General features: G+C 39.5%; 1 protein-coding gene across 4 annotated transcripts in view; it reads right to left on the reverse strand.

The window, feature by feature from the left end:
* The window catches only part of MCC (MCC regulator of Wnt signaling pathway), a 225,439-nt gene that overhangs the window by 23,599 nt on the left and 186,759 nt on the right, over positions 1-15,081 (reverse strand). For all 4 annotated transcript variants that reach the window (XM_075020639.1, XM_075020640.1, XM_075020641.1 and 1 more), the window contains 6 exons: positions 13,377-13,523; positions 12,970-13,059; positions 12,141-12,289; positions 10,262-10,402; positions 8,959-9,059; positions 6,171-6,354 (listed from right to left, as the gene is read on the reverse strand). In XM_075020639.1, the coding sequence (XP_074876740.1) occupies positions 6,171-6,354; positions 8,959-9,059; positions 10,262-10,402; positions 12,141-12,289; positions 12,970-13,059; positions 13,377-13,523 (812 nt within the window). The remainder of the gene's footprint in view (positions 1-6,170; positions 6,355-8,958; positions 9,060-10,261; positions 10,403-12,140; positions 12,290-12,969; positions 13,060-13,376; positions 13,524-15,081) is intronic.

The following is a 15,081-nucleotide window of genomic DNA, read 5'->3' on the forward strand; positions in this document are numbered from 1 at the left end:
TCTGTAACCTCACTCAAAGCTGCCTGCTGTCTCCTGAGGTCCTGTAATCAGCTGTCGGGTGAGGGATAAGTCATCCATTAACTGCGCTTGTCTGGAATGCTAGATGATCTCAGTTATCAGCAGGGGAATAAATCACTTTCTGTATCAAATTGCACTGCTGTTCAACATTTTTGTAGGAAGAAAAAAAGCCCCACCCGCTACATGCTGTGAGAGTCAGGATGATGTCCTAAAATATATTATGCATGCGAAAATGGGGAAGCCTACCAAGATAGGCTTGATTTTGCTCTTTTCTTTTGGTTCTACCTCAGCTAAAGCTACACTGATTTTTAAGTGCCTCAAATAATTGCAAATGTTCCCACAAATTCCAAGCACAGACTTGGAGGAGATGGAGAATTGGCAGGTCTACAAAGATTTCTCAAAATCCTTCCCTCTCATGAAATATCACATTACAGTTCTCTACTACAGTTCTCTGTCAATTTCCCATTATTCCTTCCTTTTCTTAGGGATAATAGGTGCCATATTTACTGCAAGTGTAAACTGGTCTTTGCTTTTGTTTTCATCCATTTCCATCTGCAGGGAAGCTAAAAACACCCAGTACCTACACTACACAGAAACTCAGACTGAAACAAATTTTTGTTCATACTTAGTTCTTCATTAGAGAATCTCAAAACACTTAATAAAACTTGGTTATACAGAGTCTAAAGATACTTTTCTGAAGCAGAGATTGATATAAAAATTATGGGGATAGACAATGTGAGAAATACTTAATTCTGTACCGAAGTCATGTTGCAAGTTTCCTCAGCACCCGAAGACAGCAATTGCACAGCTTTTCTGGATTAAATGTAAAACAGCTGTTGTTGAAGGACGGACAGCTTTTAAAGCCTACACAGGCTTCAAATCTTGGGACACAAATGGCTCATCTTAGTTTTTGCTTGCAAAAGAAAGAAAACCTAGCTCTCCTGCTGGGAGTGAAACCTGAGCAAAAATGCTGAAAGTCTATTGTTACGTTGTGTTGGATCTCATACTCACTGGATATTCACAGATACTTGCCCTTAAAGATCCATGGCTATGCACGTATATTTTAGGGGAGAGCAGTCCAAACTAAGGAAGGCAGTCTGGGTTGTTGCCAGTGATACTCAGGCTGCTTTTACTTCAGTCCTGGCTGCCCGCCTGCCTGTCTGCAGCTGAGTTGGCTCCTCTGGTGAATTGCTAGCAAGCTGCTCCTCTTCTTTTTTTTTTTTTTAAAGAAAGCAAGGGGAGCTTAGCAAGGAACCTGTCTCAGCCAGCACACAAAGGGACAAGAATCTTCCCTCTCCGCCCACATTTAGCAGCAAGCTGCCACCCAGAAGACTGGAAGGAGTATGGGTTGCAGAAAGCCAGGGTACAAAGCCCACTTTGCACTGTTGTAAAAATGAGGCTGCATGATGAGGGACAGAAGCAACGCTGCAGTGTTTCTGAACTCTCACAGCACAGATCTGCTAGGGTGTGTTCCCCCAAAAGCCCTACCATACAGCTCCCCACAGCCATAATGTGAGCCCATTGCTGCTCTATTTAAGGGCCCACAGCTGGTGAGCATATGATCCTGAATTTCAGATACTGCTCTCCCTTCTAACAGCAATCAGGACAAAGGAAAACAGACTGACAGAATGCATATGTAACATAACACATTCTTCCAAGAAACCACATGAAACTGTTGCAAAAGATGCGCAGTTTCTCATTTCTCAAGCTTGTAAGTAAGGATAGAGAAAGGATCACAATTCCATCACACCTGGAAGGAATACGACATCAATCTACTCATTCTCACTGCTGTTGTACTCAGAACAAGCAAAGAGAAATGTTCTTCCCATCCTCTTTATCCCTCAAGCCTTTTACAATGACGTCATGCCTGGATGATGTAAATTAATTTTCATATACACCCTGTGGAAAATATGCAGGTTGGTATAGTATAACATGCAGTTTTATTTGCTGCATGCATATGTGTCTTTGCATGTACATGTGTGTGTATAAAACGCAGTAGATGGATATAAATGAGGCTTCCAACAGTGCCTCTGTGTAACTTCTCTACACTACAAAATTCTGTCCATAAAACCCTGTATAAGCTTCAGTTCATCTGTTAAAAATCAAGTCAATAAATAAATCTGCAATTCCGCAAGCTGCAGATAATACAAAAGTTGATAGAACTAAAACAACGCTGACGGAACTGAATTCACGAAACTTGCTTGAATGTCTGCACGCAACCTTACACTTTAAAAAAAGCATTTGATACACAGTATACATGGGCCAACCTATTCTAGGTGAACGTTGTGGCTTGAGATCTGAAACAGCACAATGCTGAAAGACAGTAACTTCCTGCGAAACTAAAAAATACTCCAACCAGCCAAAAGATAAACAACAGTATATTTGGCTAAAATCAGAACCTTTGGTGAAACTACCCTGCTTCCTTCTGAGACTAGTTCAGTCCAGCAATGAAGTGTTATGCAGATAACTTTAAGATACCTGTTGGGATATTTCTAAATAACTTACTTTCACGCTTCAGCCAAGATAACTGTCTGTCAGCAACTTATCTGAAATCTGAGGTGATTCTGATGAGAGATATAGTTCTACATTTGGCTGAGTTCAGATATTTCGTGACACTGCGTAATACTGAAAAGAATTTCCTTTGCATGTAAGAGACCAGATCTTCCCCCCCCATTAATCCAGATGTAAGATTGGGCTTACTACCACTGTAAGGAACAAAATCCACCATTTTCAGTCAGTGTTACAACTGGAGTACTTCTCTTTTGTTTCCTTCTTTTCCAGGTACAATCAGTCAAACCTTGCTGGCAATTTATGTTCTATAGTTAGCTTCTGTCCATTAAAATAGTTATGACTTCTAACTACACTGCAGACCTATTTCTAGTTTCAAAAAATGAATTGGCAACATTATTGTGTTGCTGCCAGCCAAATGAGTTGCTATTATTTTTATTCACTTCACCAGTAACAAGCTCTGCAATGCTCTTTCATTGCATGTCATTTCTTTTCATTTCAGTTGCTCCCTTTCACAGTCTTTAACCACTTGTCACTAGTGGCTCACCAAGCATTTATTCTCAGTAATGTGTTCAGTGATTTGACATTCAGAATCTCATTTGAAATGCCAAAGCTAAAGATGGGTCAACAATTCCATTATAAGTCCCTATTCTACAGGATTTCAAACAGCAGGGTGAATTACTCATTCATCACAAGTCTCAGCAAAGGAGAGTTTTCATCATCCCACTACCTCTTTACTCAGTTGGTTTCAAAGGGAAAAGGTAGCAATATGCATCTGCAACTAAAAGCCTGCAACACTAGAGCAGTTATGGCAAAAGATCAGTCTTGCAGATTCAGCGTATGCTTGAACCACGTAATGTAAAAATGTTTCAATTTCAGTGCAGTGGTCCCCAAATGGTGGTTCACACAGCACTCACTAGTGATGTGGGCTTGTTCTACTCCCCAGTTTTATAGACTGCCAAGTTCTTCAAGACAAATAAAAAACATTAAGCCTGCAGAACAGCTAGAAATCCGCAGTCTGCTATCCTATCTCTGCTTGGATTGCTATTGTAATGGAAAAGAAAAGAAAATGGAAACCATCAACATCAAAGAATAATAGAAGGCTGGAGGTCTGTGGCAATGGGACCTCCGTCTAGAGCAGCAGGGAGCCAAGTCACAAGGGAGCACGCGTTAATGGGTTGAGAAAGCTAGCAACACAGGCAGGATAACTCCAAAAAGCAGTAGTGTCCTGGAGAGAAACAAAAAAGATCCAGAATGATAGGGAAAGGAGAGTTAAAGACAAAATCTTCAATTTTTTAAACCTGCAATAGAACATTTACTGATATAAATATAGAAAAGTGTGTGCCCTTTGAACCAACACAGATTTTCCATCTACAGGCTGGCACAGTGTCATGTGTCTGTAAGCTGAAGAGGGGATGCCTCTATTTTGAGACAGGGTCCACAGGAAGGAGAAATCTGAAAACACCTCTACCACATACCACTTGAACACAACAGAAGGAAAGAAGAGAAGATTTGTATTTCATGGAGAGGGTAAAGTTTCAGAAATATTTTCACTGATAGGTATGTTTAGACAGAGACAAATTACATTGGGGGGGGTGGGGAGTGATGACAATGTGTAAGTGATGATCTGATCAGGATGCCCCTATGACACGTTCCTTACTTGCTGTGTGCCCTTCGGGTGAGTGAGAGAAGCTTTTCACTCTAATGTTGCACATATATCAAAGCAGATTATAATAGTTACCTTATTCAGTACAATATCTTGCTTCATGCCAGAAAAAATTACCCTACAATGACAATGACTCAAGCTGAAGCACCTCTCTTGCACACACAAGCATTTACATTTCATGACAGTTTATACTGATGAAATTTGAAAACCTATGCCATTTTAATCATACTCTGCTGAAACTTCATCTACTCAGCCAACACATTACGTGCACACATATACGCATTGCCAGCTGACCACCAAAAGTTCACAGTAAACAATGAGTATGAGGGATGATTCTCCTCCCCAAACACGCACATCTTACTCCCTTAACCTCCCCCTCAAATAACCAAATATGATGTTCAACAAAGCAAGGACTGTAGAGACTATATTCCTACCAAACACTTTCAGTGAAAGGCTAGGAGAACAAACACTAAAACAGAACCACTATCACCACCCCCCACCTCCCCTGCCAATTTCCCTTGTCAAAGCTGGAAACGATTTAAATTATTTTCAAGAAAAAAAAAATTATGCCCTGAACACACACCAGGTATCTCAGAAGGAAGGAAAACACTGAATTAGTTATGAACAACTGAAAATGACCCTTCCAAATAACAGAATGGAAAAACAAGCTCAGCCTAGGTAGTGGTGTTGCTACATGTGGCCACTTACAACATACTCACATGCAGGTGCAGATATGGCATAAGTGCATGCAGACTGAGGCAAGTCAAGTATTTGAAACAGCTTTGTATAACTTCTTTCCAAGGTCAGTAAATACTTTTGGTACAATGAGCAATCAATGTGTTAACAAGTGCAGATGCTACCACATTAATTTCTATATAAAGATACAGCCTTCTTGGACTGAAAGTGCGCCATCAAAATTCTTTGAATAAAAATGTTAAAATTACCTCACATTTGGACCCTGTTCCCTCAGGTTACCTTTTTGCTCACTTTTTAGCTATTCCATGCTAGTCACATGGCAGGAAACAAGATCTTTTGGAGGAGGCATCAGCAAGAAGAGGAAATGATATAGTACTAAAATAAACTTCTAAAAGTGTCAAAAAATGACAGCATTTGAATAAAGAACTGGCTCAAAGACTGAATTAAAATGAAGTTTTAGAGTGAATCTGAGAAACCAAAATAACTTTTAAAAAGAAAAATGTTAATCTATATTTATCCAGGATGCTTGCCAAATTCGTATCCACACACAAGCACACATATTCACTGCACACAGTACAATTACACTGCAGGCAGGCAACAACTCAAAATGAAGCTGCTAGCAGATGTATTTGAACTGGAACACTTCTGCAATAATAGCTCATTTAAGTTTAATTATTTTAGACGTCTTCAGAAAAACTGCAATATCCAGCCTTTCCTGGAAGAATCCACTCTGTCTGTCATGATGTTCATTTGTCACTCCATGTGCAAAAGAATAGCATGGGAGGGAAGAATTTGGAGGGGGGCAAAGCAGAATGAGAAGGGAGAGAAAATGGTTTAAAATAAAATGGCTGAATTTGCAACATCTAGAAAAACGATTCTTGAGGACTCCACAACGCTGATGGAAGCATACTTCTGATCTCTGTTTCTCTGTACATCTGTGCTGTCCGCATACAATAGATATGAGTAAGAAGTACGTGATTTGAGTTCCAATAAAACAGCAAGAAAGTCATTGAAGTAAAACAAACATAATGGTTTTGCCCTTTATGAGGAAGATCAAAGTTCAGAGTCACCCATTTGCAACAAATTTATACAAAACCCTTCTTGGCTGGAGTTGCTCAAAGCTTAAAGACAATTAGACCACTGAGGCATGGTGACTTACAAATCAAAGCAAAGAAGCCAGTGGACTGAGGTGAGTGAGGTAGGTCAGCAAACACAATACAACATAACTTCTGGTCTAAAATCAAACCCTTGGGGATTAGAGGAGCAGAAGAGTTGCAGTTACCTTGTGTGGCTGTTGGATGACAGGCTTTCCCATGGCTGCACGCTACAGCCTGTGATTGCATAGGCTCCCCCGCAGCTCCCATCCAGTTTCATCAGCAAGGCTTTTGCTGCGTTCTCAGCTGTCTTCCTGCAGTCATGAGCTCTCTTAAGCATCTGGGTGATGTTTTCATCACCTGTCTGGTCTCCTAGTTTTCAAGCAAACAATCTGTTTCAGAGCTTTGAGGAGGGTGATAGAAATTAAGGCAAGAGCAGAGATGCTTCTATGCGCTCTCAGTTTATACCAAAACGATGACAATAAATTACCAATCTGTGATGTACAAGTAACTTCATTTCTGTGTGAGCATCACTGGTAACTGGGCTACTGGCCTCAATGTATCTCCCTTCCAGCCACAAGCTCCAGGTACTTGTTGCTCCAGGTACATGTCTTAAGTGATGTTTTATCTTCACTAGCTTGTCTGTTTGTAAGGGTGTATATTGTGCATTAGGATTAGGCTAGGATGGTCAAATTAATAATACACTGGAAAAGCCTCAGCCTAAATTACAACTCTTAGTCCAATCAGTCCAGTGCTGTTTCACAGTGCAGTCACTTCCAGTGCTTTTTCTCACAAGCACCTTTATCTCAAGCCTAATGGTTTGCAGAACACCTTCTTACAGGTTACCTTTCCAGCTGGAAGAATTCCCTTACTGCTTAGATACAGCCTTTCAGAGTTTATTTATAGTCATGCATACTAAACCAAAAGAAAACTACCACTGGTGTTTATTAATTTGCTATAATTTCTAGTGGTTATGCAGCATCTATACAGCTGGTAAGCCATCCCTTCAGCAGAAGCAGGACAGAAACCACCACTGTCACTATTCTTATGGTCCTAACTCCAGATGGAGTCAAGTCATTAAAGTAAGACACATTAGTGGCTACACTGAAAGTCTCAAAAAAGTGACAATATATTCATATTTTACCACACACAATGCAAAGATGTTAGAGAGTATTAAAAAAAACCCAGTTCGCTCTATGTCAGATTTTAATTTCATCCTTGAGTCAAAGACCAATTACCCACACTTCACACTTGCTGAGTGAAGTACATGCACTAGAAATAACATTAATGCAGAAAAAAGGAAGGGACAATGTTCTGTTACGAGCAGCTGGATATGCTCAGCTCTAAGTGATGCAGAAGCAACTCCCATGAATTTTCCACTCACAGACGCTGATATAAAACTTGACCGATCTTCAAACCAAAAATCTGCTATGTTATCTAGGTGTTTTAATCAAATTTCACAGTGAAGTAAAGGTACATAAACCAAACACAACTTCCTCCAAGCTGTGTTATGTAAGGGGAAATTGGCACTATTTCTACCACAGGGCTGTAACTGGTAATACCCTAATTAAGAGCTGTAGACAGACACCTATATAAAAACTAAACTACACTCTCTTTCATAAAATGCACATGAGATGAAACCCTACTCAAACCCAAAGTATTTCTCCCTTCTAAGCTCTTTTTCTGCCACCTATGTGAAGAGAAAATCCAAGACTAAATTAATTCACTTCTTCTGGCAACTGATCTCTGCCAGCAGGGAAAGCTCACTAGCACATTGTGGAAAGGAATGACCCAAGTCTGGAAGAAAGGTGGATAAAAATCTCAGGCATCCACTCTAATGTTTAGCATATGGCACACACTGCACAGGCCAAGACAGGTAGACAAGGGCCTGCTTCTAGCACTGGGAGAGGTACAAACTAAGGGTGATGGTTAGCAGCACAGCAACTGTGGGCTGAGTGCACCTAGTCATCTGAAACAAGCAGCTGACCATGTCAGTTCTGTGGCTCTAAAGCCAGATGGTCACTCTGTCTCTAAAAGCTTTCCATTTACATTTCAGTGATTCCTGAGAAGCTAGCACTATAATACTGTCTCAACCAGGCAGTTACTACGTCTTAGCACAGCATGAAGAGCGATTCTTCTCCCTCTGAAGGCTTCCCCTCTTTCTACTTGAAGATTACTACAGCTACCTTCTCCTGTCAGTAAAAGGGATGGGACTATAAAACATAGGTTAACATTTATTGTGTAAATACCTCTTTCTATCAGAAAAGTGGAGCCAGCAGCAACGTCAAGCTCCAAACACTTCTGAACTGTACCTATCATAGCAGCTCATTCATTACTTAGTGAGCAGCATATTTAAAAACAACACCTAGCCACAAGATTAACTATGCACAAAATATGAAAACCCGAGAACATATAGGCTAATAACCCCAACAACACAGTAAAACAAGATACAATGTTTTAAAATTTCAGAGCAAAGGTAAAATATGGGGTGAAAAACTAGAGCAAAAATTTTTTTTTTTTGTAACTATTCAACCCTACCTTTGTATTGCCTTAATCCCAGTTTTTCATAAGACTACATTCAGTTTCTAGGGGGTCAATGTTGCTGGTTCAAATAAAATCCGTACTTGCAGTTACCACAGCTGTATGGCCCTAAGCCACATATGCTCATACTGTTCAGTAATTCCACTCTGTACAGTTGCATGGCTGTAACAGCCTCACCACTGCCAGAACAGGCATCCCCTTGTGATAGTACAGGTAGGTTAATTTAAATTGCTGGTGAATTTTATGATTTAATTCCTGCCTCTCTTTTCCTTTTCCTCTATTTTTTGGGTGTATGAAATGGTTTACTTAGTTAAAAACAAGAAAAGACGGGAGACCATTCTTAAGTGATGGGTCATGAGATGATTCACTGTTACAACTAACTCTAATGCTAACTGACATGCAAAAAAAAAAAAAAGTGATCAATTGACATCTTACCAACAGAACCAACACCTGCAGCTCTGAACTGCCCAAGAATGAGACTCTGCTCACTTTCTGCCAATGCCAACAGCAGCTCGTATGCTTCTATGCACTGTTCACTGAAAGAGAAAACAAAATACAGAAAACAAAAATCACACAAAAGATATCTGCAATTTAGAGGGGAAGAATACCTGCAATAGCACCAAGAGGTAGCTGATGAACTGCATGATTCCCTACTACTTGCCTAACAGTAGGGATATTAAGTGGCATAACACACATAGTTTCTATCAGAAGCATTCAACAGTCTCTCCTTCCTTATGATGGTCCTGGGTTGCCCTCAACTAAGGTAACAAGTTAAAATAGAAGAGAATGACCTGATGTGAAGTAAGCTCCAGAAGCATGTTCGAAACAGTCAACAATATGAATGGCGGTCGACGTGATCCCTTTGAAAAACTTTTTGCATGCCTTCTTACTATACAAAACATAGTATTCTATACTCTACTGTATAACTATACTATACAAAGTATAGTAAGAAAAAAAGAAAAGAAAAATACTTGTTGCTCTGTCCTGTCTCTAAGATTTTTCTCTTTACAACACAATGGCTTCTAAATACAGTTCTGAGTCACTCATTCCTGTTGCATTCTAGTGTTTTTGAAAATATATATATTAATAAACATATTTGCAATTTACATTTCCTTGTAATCTGCTCAAGGCTGACAGTAACAGAATACATTCTTTAAAATGCACACAATTTGTCTTAAGACCAGAACTGCCTGTTCCAAATTAGTTGCAGCTGAAGAAGTTAAATGACACCATCTTTTTACATATAGTTTAAAGCAAATTTAGATACTTGTAACCAGATACCAAGCAATTAATCCACAATTCCAACTGACATAACATAAAGTCGCTCTGAATTATGTGGAGTACAATCCTACCCTTTGGTCCACTGGTCTTGTGAAAGGTGCCAACGTAATACAGAGAACCTGTATCTTAAGACTGGATACAGCAGGGACAGTTTGAACCTGCACACAACCCCTAATTCAATGTTAATTCAGTATTTAAAAATTAAAAGATAAATCTGTATATTTCTATTAGATTGAGTTCACTACTGCTGGTGAACTACAGCTGAAACACACTTGTATCAGTAACTTCAGTTCTGTAGTTTGCCAAGTAGTTTAACCAAAGGGCCATTTTTTCAGGGAGGAAACAAAAAGAAACAATATTACTATGGCACACCAACAATTTCCCCATGAAAGACTTCTATCAAGTCTCCCCCACTCCCTCTTTTTCTGGCTGAGACACCCTCTGCATAGGCACATACCTGTATTGCAATGCAAGCCTGAGGGCTGTGGCATTGGACTCATACTTCCCAACAAGCATGCTCATCCTCTCCGCATTGCTCTTGCACTCCTCCAGTGTTATTGTTAACAAGTCATTCTGGGATTTCAAGTGCTCAATACGGCTGTAGAAAAGAAAGGAATTTGTAACCTTCAAGCTTAGCTTCCAGACACTGTCCTGTAAACTCTACAACAACAGTAATTTAAAACAACACATACCATTTGGTCTACACAGGTTTTTAATGAAGATGGCAAATCTGTGTCCCATATCAAGACCCAAGAGAATAGCAATTTCTCTTACAACAGCTTCTTCTTCTCCTCTCCTTCCCATAAAATGTAATCAAAACCCTGTGCAACAGCAGCAAGCAGGAAGCTGTACCCTTATTTTGTAGCCACCAGACTGAGTAGGAGAGTTTCATATTAACCTTTTGCTTAGTTTTTCTGCCTCCATTCCTCACTTCCTGCTGCCACATTTGTGTCTTGTTTTAAGTGGCACACTCATTAGTGCAATGTGTGGGTGTGTGTAGGGGTCATGCAGCTGCATAAATGCTCCCTTTCTTTGGAACATCCAGAATAAGTGTTTCACTTGAAGTAATATTTTGGCTATGATTAGAGAGGTAACTTTCAAAATACGAAGTTTCAATGAGGCAAAACCTCCAAAAGTTCTGGCAATAGCCAAACAGAAGCTCATATCAGAACTTAATTGTAATATTCTGCTCAATGAGCTTGGCTCTGAATCTGAAAATGACGCTTCAGAATTTCAGTATTACTGCTTATTCTCATTGCTGATAACTGCACTACACATAAATGTACTATGCCTAATCTTCAGAGTTGGACATACACTGAAAACAGGCAAATTATTTCAAAATTTGGACAGGTAGCTAATGAAGAAATCAGTGCCATCCAGAACTCTAAAATGACTGACTTCCTAACAAACACAAGAAGAAGGAGAAGGGCTAGTATACCACTTATTCAGCAATCAGAATAAAGCCCTGACTCTCCCAGCTGCTAGAACTCTCAGATGCTTCACCTTCTATAACTTCTTTGAAACCTCCTATAAGGATACATGTTGTCAAAGTGTAATTGTGCAGTGCACAGAAAAAAGAGGAAAAAAAAAAAGAAAAAAAGAAAAGAGCGAGCATGTTTTGCAGCACTACAAAAACATGAGTTACTAATAAAAGAGATATTGTACTGATCAGACTAAATTTGAGATAGCTGTGGGGAAGGGAGAACTTGGAAGGAAACATGCTGAGACACGATTCTCATGCTCCTGATCCACAGTTTTGATTTTATGTGCTGAAGAGGACATGAAGCATTGGTTTTGATAGTGCTTATTGAAGGTTAACACCAGCACTATTTTAAGTGCAACCAGAAAGCTGCAATCCTTCTTCTGCAGACATGTCTATTTACTGGTGTATGTACTATACTACCATACATTGGTACATTCACTGATAGAGTTAATGCTGTAATTTTGTTTCATCAGGACAAAACCAAGCAAGCTAATTCCAGAATGACAGAGAATAAGTTAGGGGAATCCATATTTCTAGCAGTGATGTGTCTTACGAAAAAAGATGCCATGTCTACTTGGTCAGTCATAGAGAAGGACACTCTACAGTGCAAATTGTCACAGGTGAAGGTGCCATGCTGATCTAATAATGCATGACCAAACTGTTACACTAATGGAAAGAATCCTTAGCATACAATTCAATCTTCTCTTCATCAACTACATTCCATGTTTATCTGCAGCTGCCACAGTTGAGCTGGGACTGAACCAAGAAATGTTCAGAAAGGATAAACAAGTAGTAACTTTAACAAAGCTAACAGCAGACAACACATTTGAGCATATCTAACTTTCAACCTTACCTATTTAATCTCTCTGTCTCCACTTCAAACTCTCTGATTTTGCTTTCAGAGATAGCAGATCCATGTGAATAAAGAGTCTGGAAGATTTCCTGGATATTTGAGCAGTCTTGGAGGGAATGTGCCAAATGTTCAGCCACAGTACTAGACACCTGCACAGGGCAGTTAATAGATCATTGTGAAGCGATAACCACTGGATTCCTCCCACAGGCAGTCTGCATTGGGAACTGCATTTGCTTGCATGCACTCACTTCAAGGCATTCATTATTCAGTTTTTTTCTATGAATTTTATATTGAATAGAACATTTACAAGTTTCCACTTTAAGAAACAACTGTTTTGATTTAAAATTCTACTAACCAAAGGGTGAAGTCCACTACTTCATCATACATTTAAAAAGCCTAATATGCAAGTTATTTACTTTCTTGAAAGCTTAGCAAAAGGTCAGAGTTAAGTTCTTCAGTGAAACAAGTATTAACACACAGTAACAACAGCACTACAGATTTACATTGGCATTACAAAGCAGAACTCAGTTTTCTGTTGACTGAAGTTGTGAAATGCAACTGAACAGTCTCTTCTTGAAGAACAGTAATTTGGAGGAATTGACTCCAAAATTACCCCCTTGAAGTCACTCAGAGAGTGATTTCTAGCCACCAGTTATCAGATCTTAATACTGGGTGAAATATTCTCTGTTGAAATATTTTTCTCAAAATAACTTTTAAAGTATTTTCAGTTAGCTCATATATTAATTTAGTAAGAAAACAATGCTGTTTTTAATGGAACACAGGTCATCTTCAGAAGGTATCATGCACGCACATAATTACTAGTCCTTACCCCTATGCTGCTGATTTCTGATCCTAAGACAGGTCTATCAGATGATGAAGACTCTGATCTTGTCTTTGACAACTTCACTCTTTCAGCAATCTGTAAGTCAGAATGCTGCATAGGTTACACAGGAACCCACACTCCATAAAGATCACACAAAATGCATTTGTTCACTGACTACACTTGCAAACCGAAAGTAAAATTGACACCTGTGCTCTGAAAGAATTACAATCATTAGTGCTTAATTAACTAGCGCTTTTCTGCAGCTCAAGTTCATGGGCCTGCTTAGGACCCCAGAAAACTCTGGGGATTCTAGCTATCTCCCAGTTAATCACACACTTGCACAGCAGCTGTGCAAAATGAAGCCTGCTTCTCCCAGATAATGAGGAGTGTTACCGCAACACACAATAGCTCACCTTGGCTATGGGAATGTCATTGCTACTGCTGCTTGTGCTCAGCTCTCCTGTGCTGGGATTAATGGGTCGATTGGCAGAAGTGAGACGACTTGGGCTGGATGGGCCTGTTGCCTGCACGCTTTGCAAACGTGTTTGCAGTTCCCGAACCTACAATAAAACACAACATTCTGTTTTTTCCACTTTTATGGTTTAATAGTTCGGAGGTTTTCTCATTGTCTAGCCAAGCCTAATTGCTTCTGGCTTTAGCACAGAAGTTGTACTTTTTCCTGTGGTGGAGACAAAGTTTTCATGTGGGGAGCAGATGAATGGAGGTTGTCTTAAAATTCCATTGTTTTCAGTTTTTTGAACTATTTGCAATGTGGAAATATGCAGATGTCATACTGTAGAGTAATTACTCAAAGTTTCAGCTTGTTTTATATAACCCCTTCAGTGCAGCTGTACAACATGTATAGAAATTGTTCTCTCTGGGGTGAAGCTAATGCTCCAGACTAAGATTATGATGCCTAAACAAATCAAATTAAGATCCTGCTATTAATGGAAAGCTCCAGTGTTGAAAAAACTCTTGACATAAATGTATCACAGGGTGACTTCATCATATTTAAAGGTCAAAGAATTCAACCATTAATCATGCTTTCAAAACTACAGTTAAGTAAAGCTACCATATAGTGAGTAATGTGCAGACAAGAAAATACCAGCAAAGTACCCAACCAACAGTCTGCAGCAGCTCTCTGTAAACGTACACTGCAAACACTGCATGGTCCTCATAACACATCAGATACTTCTAGAACTGACGTCAAAAGATTTTCAGGACTAAAGGGGAAAAAAAAAAGTCAGCAGAAGCCAAACTAGCTGAGCTAAAGATTATAGTGTTTACCTTGGAATAATTCTTAACAGACAAAGAATAAATGGTCTGCTCAACACCGGAATTATGCCACAAGGTAAAGTGACAGAGTTCATTTTTCCCACAGAATCTCAAACAAAAAGTGTGAGATGAGAGAAGGGGGAGGAAACCATCTGAAGAGGAAATTTCCCCAAATATAGTGCTTACTTTAATACTCAAGTTTCTGTGCTGATTTTGTTGGAACAGTCCACCTACAAAACAGAACTGGTGAAATTTTACCAGAAGTCCAGTCCATTTGATATCCCCCTGTAGCATGAAACGCAACTCGTGATTCCTACTCTCTAAAACAAGGTGGGATTTTATACTAAATACAATACATTTACACAAAGAACTGATTAAGGAAGCTGAAATCCCCTAGCCAAAAAATATCAAAGTTGCATTACAGCTTAGGCTTTCTTCAGCTATAGGCTCACCAAGTGCATGGTCAGTGCTTTAGCAATCTCCGCTTGAAGAAGCGGCAGTCAGCATATTCTCTGCACAACACATACAGAACCTACTTCACTGAGGAAAAAGCTCATCATGGAACTCTCTCCAGTCACCAAAGCAGTTATCTTATGCCTCCTATGATCCCCTACAGTCTGCTTCTGCTTCCCTGAAGAGCACCCCTGCCTCTCCCTCAGTTGTATACAAACTGAAGGTCAGATTGCCTGAGGACTTACTGTCAAAGTAACAGAGTTTTTAGGTATGTGCAAATTACAAAAAAGCAAAAAATCCATGTTTTACATAACAGAGCAGAATAATTGCATGTTACTAATAGTAAGATATAGGTGGCAACAATAAGAGCACATAAAGGCTAACTGCATT

Source organism: Buteo buteo, chromosome Z (assembly GCF_964188355.1).
Source record: "Buteo buteo chromosome Z, bButBut1.hap1.1, whole genome shotgun sequence".
NCBI classification, from domain to species: Eukaryota; Metazoa; Chordata; class Aves; order Accipitriformes; family Accipitridae; genus Buteo; species Buteo buteo.